Consider the following 10,936-nt stretch of genomic DNA (forward strand, 5'->3'; position numbering starts at 1 on the left):
GGCAGCCTTTTTCCTTTAACATAACCATTTTTCCTTTCTAGAAATGGAAACCAACTAGTGTCAGTTTCTTCAGAATAAAGCATCCAGAAAGCAGTTGTGTTAGTGCAAACCAAAAGAAAACAAACAAACTAAAGACCCTGCAACAGATGAAGCAGTGAAGAAAACTTGCTGCAAGATCAGAAATGGACAACACAGTTAACTTACTTGCAGTTTTCCTTTACTGATTTTAACTGGTTTTCCTTCTTCAACGAGGAGACGGTTTTTGTTTGCAATCCTTGGTGGCCACTGATGACTTTCCAAATATATGCGAACATGCACTCCAGCATCTAGATGGGTATCTCTAGCATGGACCGTGAAGTTAAACATGTCAATAAGGTTGCTGCTGTCATCGTGCTTGTAGGTCACATACGCCTTTATCAAATCAAGTTGAGTAAAATAATCCATTGGTAGATTATTTACATATATTTTTCCATATTTAGGGAAAGAGACTATCTCATATGTAAGCTCATTGTCATTTCTGATATCTTGGTTTGTAACAGCACTTAGGTTAGCAGTTCTAACAATTTCCTCTTTCCCTTTTTGAATCAACAGGACTGTATTATTTGCCAGCCTAACATAAGGATCAGTAGCATTAACTTCTAGAAGCAAAGAGGTATAGTGCTTGCCATCTGTCACAAACAGCACAAAACGCCCAAAATCTGCACCATGGTGTATAAACAGAACTTGCTTTTGTTCCAGGTCTGCTTGTTTGAATTGGTAGACTCTGTGCAAAGTATCATTTGCTAGTACCAAGTCCCCATTAGAAATGCCACGTCTAGTATACAGCAACTGTCCATCATCAAAATCAGAATCAGGATCATGACAGCAAAGATCTGCCAAAGTTAATAATCGTTGCCCATTTCTCACTACATTAAATATCTTATCAACTACACGTATTGGTTTCTCATCATTCTTCAGCTGGACAGAAATGTTGAATCTAATTTCTACTGACAAAGGTTCTAATTCTGGGTCAAAGTTTGTCTGCATTCCTGTGTCTTCACTGGAAGCTCTGGCAAGAAATCCATCAAATGCAGTTTCAGAGTCATCATGTACATACATAAGGCGCTTATCAGTTATATCTTTGTTACTGAAAGTGGTGATACTGTCATTACTCTCAAATGAGCCTGAAAATGTAATGAGTTTTAATTTCCCATGCTTAGGAAACTGTGTAATTTTATATTGGAAAGTTTTATTATCTGGTGTTTGCACAAACAAGTTTTTGCTTGTAATTAACTCTCCTTCACCTTCAGTAACAGTAAGGCCATTGTTAGTCAAAATAACATTTCCAAAATCTGATTTGATGTAGACTTCAAAGTCATATAAATGTGATATCAGATACTTTGTAGAAATGAGGAATCTAAATGAATCATGGTTGTCTTCATGGTATCTGTTGATTAATTCATAAGCTACTTTTTTATCACTAATATCCTTCTGGCTAAAGACTGATTCTTTCTTCAAAGGCTGGTCATTAAGCAATATCTGTCCATTCTTTGGTAGGGACAGCAATTTAAAATTAAGCTCATCTTCAGGTATTTCTAGATCCACAATCACAGCAAAAAGATTGTCTGAATTCAAGTACTTCTTTTTTGATTTTTCAAGTTCTAGAGGAGTGTACTTCAATAAACTGTACCTCAACCATTTCACCTTGATAGGAAATGTGTACTCTTCAGTGATTCTGTTTCCTACACTAACTTTGAATTTAAATTGGTCAGTAATATTTTCCAACTGAATTTCTTTAAAAGTGCTACAGTATCTCACACGGCTACGTTGAACAGAGCGGTAAGAAAAAGAGTTAACTTGCTTCCATTCCCCCTTTGAATGTTGCCTTTGGATCTCTCCAAACTGGGGTGGCTCTGTGATCTCATAACGTATCTCCAGCTCCTGGAGGCTAGTATTTGTTTCAACTGCCAGATGCATAGGTGTTATAAGAGCTGTAACACCTTGGAGCAATTTTATTCCTGAGTTGACAACTCTGTAATCCAAAGAAACTGCCATGACACGTAACACAACAGTGCTGCTCACCTTCTCACCATCACTTGCCCTCAGAACAATCCTTGAGTTCTTGACACCTGTGTGCACAAAGAAAATAGCACCTTCTCTTAAGTCCTCATTAGAAAAAGTAGTAACAGCTTTTCCAGGATGCTTTGAATTTTCTAAAAATCCTGCGTCTTCATTCAGACTTCCAAGTACTGAAAGACTGAGGTTCACAGGATCTGTATCCTTATCTAGCACTTTTATTAGATCACTAGTCAAACATTTCTTTGAGTTTTCTAAAAGAAACAGCACGTTACCCTCAGGAAGTGTGATCTCAGGTGCATCATTTACTGGAGTGACATTAATACTAAACACATGTTGTTCATTTCCTTGTAAATATGGAAGCACTATCTTCTCACTGCTGGTAGAAATGGAGAAATTAAAATAATCATAAGTGTCCTCAGAACCATCATGGACATAAAGAATCTTCCTTTGCCATAAGTCCTGCATAGTAAATGTATTTACCTCCTGTGCTGGTTCAACATCTAGTTTCAAGTATCCATGAGAAGGCGGTTCCTTTATTTCAAAAAGAATTTGTGATTGATGAATCTCTAATTTCTGAAACTCTAAGCTGACTTTAATATGTTTAGATTCCAGTGAAGCTTGTTCTCCCTCTAGTACAATCAAGTTACTTAGAACTAAAAAATGGCTTCCATCTTCCTTGTCCAGAGAGACATAGCTTTCAGGGGAAATGGTAAATGTTGGGGCTGCTTTCACAGCAGGGTTCTTTACAGCCATCTCTAAAGAAAGATTTGTATTAAAAACACTCTGTGTTTCACAACCAGCTGAAATATCCTTTGTTACCAGAACATCCTTCAGTGATTTCTTTTCTGAATTGACTTTCAAGTCTCTTAAGCAACCTTTGAAGGACCCTCCTTTGGCATGCTTCCCAGACTCTGAGATTAGGTCTAGCTTAATCACTTCTGATCGTGTGCTGTCATCCACACCACCTACAAAGAGAGATCCCTTCAGAAGCAGCAGCTTACTGTGGTGAGGCAACGATTTTTTCATAGTTTCTTCATCCAATGTCAGCTGCAAATATTCTGCAGTGTATTTCAGATGGATGTAGTGCCAATGACTGTCATTGACTGACCTATGAGAGGAAAGCTGGGTTCTGCTCTTACGTTTTCCAACATAGACTGTAATTAATCCATCTTCCATTTCCATTGCAATGAAGTCTCCTGCTTGCCCAGGATGGTATAGCAGCAAGCCATGTGCAGCTGAAGTTTGGAATGTACACTCCAAGATTCCCTCATTATCAATATTCCATGATGGGAAAGAAATATAGGATCTTGAACTGAAGAAACTAATGGCTTTATCTTCACCTGCAAAGAATTCATCACTGCATCCCACTGAAACTTCGTGGACATTTTTAAGGCCAGGAGAAGTTCTCAGAGGCATCAGAATGTCTAGCTGATTGAACAACACATCGTCAATACATCCTCGGAAACTGGGCAGTGCTCCAACAAAGTAGGGAGCATCAAGTTTACTTGTTCCACCTATGTAGAATCCATAATCAACATCTAATTCATAGAGAATTCCAGGCATTTTTGTACTAGATCTATCACGTTTATCAATTACCAATGTCACATTATCATGTTCATGATATAGTTCAACCAGGTGCCAAGCTAAATCATTCAGCTGAGATCTTTGTTGAGAATGCAGTACTCGTTCCTCCACGCCAAAGTTAATTCTCAGCTGAAAGAGACAGATTGAAACTATCAAATCCAAAGTGGGATTTTCACAATCATATATTAATATATAGTTAATGCATTAATTTTAATAAATTTCCATGTTAAGCACATAATTTACAAGATACAATTGAAAAAATAAAATCCCACTAAAATTTTCTGTAAGGTTATTTGCCACCTGATTTAATAATTGCTGAAGAAGGGGAATGCACACCTTTGCAGTTCAGCTAGGCCAAACAACTCCTGAGAACCCAGGTGACCATGATCTTTCAAGAACTTACCTTACCAAAAAACTATTATTTGGATCCAAACATTTCACATTATGCTAACATCATCAAATCTGAAATGCTGCCTTTACTGAATTTCAAGCCTCAACACAAAGATATTTAAGAACTAGAGATCTGAAATGCTTTAAAGGTCAATTCTAATAACTGTCATTGTAAGAAAGAAATAATATCTTTTGAAATTATCAAGTATATGATTTGATTTTCCCATTTTTTAAACATAAACTTCAAGAGTTGCTGAAGAAAACAGCTTAAAGAACAATGCTAAAAAATACAGACTATACATATCTTTTCAGTTACAGTTAAAACCATACCTGTAGAATTCCTGAACGTAGCTCCATTAAACAGTAATCCTTCTTCCCAGCTGCAAGAAAAAGCAGTCCATGAGCCTTGCTTGTTCGAAACCGCAACTGTAGCGATGTCTGAGAGGATGATTCTGCCATGTTCAACTCAACATAGCTATGACCATAAAATGATACTGGAGAAAAAGAATAAAGTAAACCAAACAAAAATTAGTCACAGGAAAAAAAATCTTAGCTCCAGCTATATATATATGTATATGAAATAACTTGTAATAACTCTCTATATACTTATTTATGTATGAATTAAATTAGATCTCAGATATCAAATGCATCAGTCCAAGCATCTAGGTAAGTGCCCAATGGCCACACCTGTATGGACAATCAGAGAATACAGCCTGGTATTTCAGCTCCAACAGTGATGACAAGGAATCGTAAGAACTGTGCAATCACAGTTATTACTATCCTTCAAACACTCTTCCAATTATTTTTTTGTTTCTGGTATTTTTCACAGGCTTGTGACAGTTAGTCTATCTTTAACTGCCAAAGGATTTCTCTCTGAAGGACTCCTCTAGCTCTTTGAAACGTCTTCATCTTCAGCATGCTCTTACCCATTCATCAGAGACATCTGCTGTCATCTCTGATGAGATCCATAGGTCTCCCACCATCCGCATGACTTTTTTGTATGTTCTCACCCATCTTTCTTCCAGGCTGAAGTGCCCTCTTTTTTCCCATATGCAGCCTCCAGCCACCCTTGCTGCCACTGGCCAGTCACTCAGCTCGGTGCAGGCCTCCTCCCCTCTTTGTCCTCTCTTCTCTGCCTTAAAGAATGGTGACTTTCTCACCTGACAACCCGCTGCTTTTACCATCCCTGTTATTACTATACTGAACAGCAAGCACCCCAGGACCAAAACCTCAAAAACTCTGCTGGTAACTTCCCTCAGGTGCAAAACAAACAAACAAATACATAAATTTACCCCTGATCCTTATCTTTTAATCCATTACTTAATAAAAAAACCTCTACACTCTGTTCCAGTGGCTGTTCAAAAGCCTTTGATGTTCACCAAAACCCTTCTGAGAATCTAAATCTCAGCCACTTTTCCCAGCTCCATCAGGAAAGATGAGATTTGTAAAGCAGAACCAATCTTTAAAGAAGTCCTACTGTCTCTTCTCAAGTTGATCCTACTTACATCTGCATCATTTATCCTTTATTACAGTATCCATAAACGTGAACGGTATGGATGACAGCCTTACAGTCCCCTGGTTATTCTAGTTTTAAACATTGTCATAAAATTTGCCATCCACTAGGCTTCAGGATTGCTGGCAGTTTAAAGCATGAGCTTAAAAACTACTGCAAAGTAGTAAGAAGTTTCACCCCTTTCATTCACCCCCCAGAAAAACGGCGTTTGAGAACCTTCCCAATTAGCAGTAAATGCCACTTCATTTAGCTTCTCTGCAGTAGCCATGCCCTTTCTGAGTGCTTCTTTTATACTGATAACTTAATCAACTGCCTCTGCAGGGGGTTTGTTCTTGACCTATTTAAGAAGGATTTGGTAAAAGCCTTGATTCCTTCAGCTAGCTGATCCTTGACCTTCTTTTTTTTTTTTTTTCCCCAGGCCTATTTTCTATTCCATCTGCCAGGGTTTACAATGCTTTCAGCTGTGTTTGGGCACAACTCTTTAAATAGTGACACCAGTGAAATATTTATTTTGCAGATTTTAGGTTCACTCTGAGACAACTTTCTCATTCTAACATTCTTTTTAAAATGAATCATAACTCAAAAGGACTTTTGAGGTTTAATTGTTCCTGTGCCTCTGCTTAATCTAACACACTCTGGTGGCTCTTACAAAGTCTGGCTGCACATTATAAAATAACAAATAAAAGCTCTCATTAAACAGCTGTTTCAGGAAACAACCATTAATAGTATCTAAAAATTTTCTGTAGTATACATCAAAATTCTAAATGGCTTTCCCAAGAATAGTATTTAACTCCACAGCCAAAAGCCACGTAATAGTGTGTTATATTAAGTACCTGTAGCAACACAGGACAAGATTTTTAGATTATGAAAGTACAAACAGTTCTTGCAAGTAGTCAGTCACCACTCTGCACAGAAAAAAAGCTTTCTCCTCAGCAGTTTACTTTTAGTAGCAAAGCAGCTTTGAACAAATAGCTCTAATATACTTTACAGGCCTTTCATAAAACCTATGCAGTAAAAGAACCAATACCATTTGTTGTACATAGTAATATTAATTATTGTGGAGTTAATGAAGATAGACACCCCTTTTAAAGCAACTACTGGAATAACAGGAATAGAGACAAGCCTCCAACACAGGGACTAAATTTTACTAATAAACCAGGAAACGTGTTAAATCATTGTAATTTTTGTATTATGGTAAATTTGTATTAGGACTGTCACTGTCTACCTACTGTATGGACTACAGATTGTCCCTACTTAGAGAGCATTGGACTCAATAACACAGGTAAGATAGATGAGTCACCTGACTTGCACCTCAGCAAATGACGCACAGAGATATTTTTTCCTGGAGATCAGAGGAAGTATATTCTAGATGTTTGAAACAACCTCTCTTAACCAAAAATTACTCCATTGCCTTTAGCCATTGTAGTAATACCAGAATATTAGTATAATGGTACAAGAAAGTTTCACCATGAGCAGACAAAGCCTCCTCCTGACCCTACTGAGACTCCAAGAAGCAAGTCACATTCTGTTCAAATCTCCATTCACCCCTACATAATTAGCAAGTAAAAGATTTCATTATAATTTTACCAGTGAAGCTCCTCAGAAATTACCAAATTAACTCCAAGTCTTTAACAGATGTTAATGCCCTGAAAGTTTCCTTATGATCACTTAAGACAGCCCCCAAATGTATTTGGTGGTTTTCTGAATCAAAACTAATGACTGCTGAGAGAACTTGAAGATAACTTTTAAAGACATCATATTTTCATTAGACTCAAATATGTGGGGAAAAACATAGGATTTTGAAGAAGTGATTGAGCAGAAAGATAAATTCATCCATGGATTACTAAATGCAATTTAGAATAACTAGAAACAAAGTTGCAGAGTCAGTATTTTGAGGTGTGCCACTAGAAAAGTTTGGTATTTATACTGTATAGGAATTTCCTGGAAATTAAAAAAGAAAAGTAGGTTAAAGCTTTTGCCTTCCACAAAAGCAATCCATCACTGAAGGTGGGGCAGGAATCTCAACATCAGCCTAGGAACTGATCCAGCACTAAATAAGATCTTGGGCCAAGACCACCTACAGGGCCTTGGTGTGAGTTCTGCTGCAGTACCTACCAAACTAAGAAGCATATTATTATAGTATAGGAATCAAGTTCCTCTAGAGCAGACACTTTTAGAATTACTTCCAGCTGAAACCATGTTCAAGACCTCAAAATGAATCTGGTGTCACAGCTTTTGAAGACGGGGGTATTTTGTCTTGGACCATTTGATGTTAGTCATACCATTATCCAAACTAAGTTGCGTTCACCAAACAGCACCAGTCTTGAAGCTACCTTGCTGCTGGAATCGATAAATTCTGCAGACCACACAGTGCAATCTGAAGTGTCTGGACAGACAACCTATTCTGCAACAGCTCTGTGCTTCACAGGGAAAAAGACAGGTGGAAGCAGCTGAGAGTTAGTCAGGTCTACTTCAGCTATAATATCCCTTCATGGATCTGGACAGGGACATACAACATCTCAAAAACATAGCAGAATAATCATTTGGCATGCCAACCTAAAGATGTATTTGACCTGAATTACTGGCTCATTTATGGTCCCCATCTCTCTCCCTTCTCCCTTAGAGCCAGTGCTCAACACTGACAAGAAATACCACATTTGGGCCAAAAGCCCTCCCTAATATTTTCACTGTAACTGATAAAATTCACACAGGAAGTGTAAGTTCTGAGAATTTTAAGTAACTTTACTTAATCTGACCAGCATTGTCCACATCTTTCTTAAAAGAAATCATGAGAAAACAGGCCAGGCACAGCAAATGCCTTCATAACCACAGAGCATTTTGTGCTTCATTCATCATCTAGTGGTGGCATTACACTAGCATTTTACCTTTTTGTTCATTTTTCATTCTCATTCAACACACTGCTACAGCTTGAGTATTTTTCCTGTTGGTTTCAGTACTCAAAGGACAAGGTAATGAAAGCCTTGACTCTTCTCAATTGCTAAAACTAATAACTAAACATATTGAGAAGAAACCAAACTTGGCCTCACTACACACTCATCACAAGCTGCATGCACCCATCCAGTAACAAACACAAGACTAAAAAGCTAACTGAAAGAATAATTTTTAATTTCACCACCACTACCACATTTTTTCTGTTATTGTTTCTCATTTCAGACTAGATTATGTATCTTCTCTGTAATGCAAAGTGATCATAAGGAAGAATCATGATCCTGGAATCACAATTCCACATCCACTTCTTTACTGGAGTAATTTAATGCAGACTTAAAGTCTGCTCAACTCCTTTTGGTCTCCACTGTGGACATGAAAGAGCCAAAGCACCACGTATCTTAGTCCTTTCCTTCTTGAGATCCTTTTTACGTCTTCTTCCCAAAGAAAGCCAGATGGAAAGGCTTGTTCTACTGTGCCTGAATCAGTAACCCAGAAATACTTTAATATTTATGTAATCCATAAAGGTTCATGTCAGAGAAAAATGAGGGATGCTTTATGATATCCCTTCCCTGCCCTTAATATCCACCCTTTTACATAAAAAAAACCCACCAAAACAATTCTGGACAGTATTTTTGTTTTCAACATGTTCAGGAGGGCCCTGTTGAAGGTAATGCTTTGGCCAGAAGTCTATAGTGTAAGGAAAAACAACATAGATAACACTTACAGGTATATTCCAAGAATGGCTTAGGTTGGAAGGGACCTCAGAGATCATCTATGCCAACGTCCCCACCATGGGCAGGGACACCTCTCAACTAGACTCCACTGCTCAAGGTCTCATCCAGCCTGGCCTTCAGCACCCCCAGGGAGGAGGCATCCACAACCTCCCTGGGCAGCCTATTCCAGAATCCTCATATTGAAGAATCCCTCATATTGAAGAACCTCTTCATAACATCCAGTCTAACCCTACTCTGCCTCAGCTTCAAACCAATTCATAGAGTCATAGAATTGTTAGGGTTGGAAGGCATCTCAAGGATCATCTAGTTCCAACCCCTCTGCCAGGAGCAGGGACAACTCACACTAGATCTGGTTGCTCAAAGCCACATCCAGCCTGGCCTTAAAAACCTCCAGGGATGGGACTTCTACCACCTCCCTGGGCAACCTGTTCCAGTGTCTCACCACCCTCATGCTGAAGAATTTCTTCCTAACATCCAATCTGAATCTACCCATTTCCAGTTTTGTTCCATTCCCCCTAGTCCTGTCACTACATGACATCCTAAAAAGTCCCTCAGCAGCTTTCTTGTAGGCCCCCTTCAGATACTGGAAGGCCACCATAAGGTTTCCTTGGAGCCTTCTCTCCAGACTGCATAGTCCCAACTCTCTCAGTCTGTCTTCATAGGAGTGGTGCTCCAGCCTTCTAATCATCCTTCTCTGGACATGTTCCAGCATGTCCAGATCCTTCCTGTAATAGGGGCTCCAGAACTGGATGCAGTACTCCAGGTGTGTTCTCACCAGAGCAGAGACGGGGAGAATCACCTCCCTTGACCTGCTGGCCACACTTCTCTTGATGCAGCCCAGGATCTGGTTGGCTTTCTGGGCTGCAAGTGCACATTGACAGCTCATGTTGAGCTTCTCATCCACCAGCACCCCCAAGTCCCTCTCCTCAGGGCTGCTCTCCAGCTAGTCACTGCCTAGCCTGTATTTGTGCTTGGGATTGCCTTGACCCAGATTCAGGACCTTGCACTTGGTCTTGTTGAACCTCATGAGGCTGTCATGGACCTACCTCTCCAGCCTGCCAAGGTCCCTCTGGATGCCAACCCTTCCCTCCAGCATGTCTGCTGCACCACACAGCTTGGTGTCATCAGCAAACTTGCTGAGGGTGCAATCAGTGCTACTATCCATGTTGCCAACAAAGATCTTGAAGGAGACTGGTTCCAGGACTGATCCCTGAGGGACTCCACTGTCACTGGCCTCCATGGGGACATGGACCCTTTGACAGCCACTCTTTGGGTGCAGCCATCAAGCCAGTTCTGTATTCACTGCATGGTCCATCCATCAAACCCATACTTTGGTTTGGAGATCAGGATATCGTGCGGGACAATGTCAAAGGCTTTGCTGAGGTCCAGGTAAATGATGTCAGTTGCTTGGCCTTCATCTAGTAATGTTGTGACCTCGTCACAGAAGGCCACCAGGTTTGTCAGGCAGGATTTGCCCTTGGTCAACCAGGGCTGATTGTACCGACCAAATCACCTCTTCACTATTCTTCTGCCTCAGCAGTGCCTCTAGGAGGATCTGCTCCATGATCTTACCAGGCACAGAGGTGAGACTGACTGGCCTATAGTTCCCTGGGTCATCCCTCTTTCCTTTTTTGAAAATGGGGATTATGTTTCCCCTTTTCCAGTCAGTGGGGACTTCCCCAGGCTGCCATGACTTTTGGAATATAAG

The 10,936-nt window shown here is 39.8% G+C and overlaps 1 protein-coding gene across 1 annotated transcript in view; it reads right to left on the bottom strand.

Annotated features, from left to right (window-relative positions):
• LOC128979323 (chondroitin sulfate proteoglycan 4-like) overlaps nucleotides 1-10,468 on the bottom strand; it is a 36,318-nt gene extending 25,850 nt beyond the window's left edge. Inside the window, exons 1-3 of the mRNA XM_054397539.1 lie at nucleotides 10,366-10,468; nucleotides 4,363-4,526; nucleotides 205-3,771 (exon numbers count right to left, since the gene is read on the bottom strand). Coding sequence (XP_054253514.1) covers nucleotides 205-3,771; nucleotides 4,363-4,526; nucleotides 10,366-10,468 — 3,834 coding nt within the window. The remainder of the gene's footprint in view (nucleotides 1-204; nucleotides 3,772-4,362; nucleotides 4,527-10,365) is intronic.
• Between the last annotated feature and the right edge of the window lie 468 nt (nucleotides 10,469-10,936).

This window comes from Indicator indicator, chromosome Z (genome assembly GCF_027791375.1).
Source record: "Indicator indicator isolate 239-I01 chromosome Z, UM_Iind_1.1, whole genome shotgun sequence".
Taxonomy (NCBI): domain Eukaryota; kingdom Metazoa; phylum Chordata; class Aves; order Piciformes; family Indicatoridae; genus Indicator; species Indicator indicator.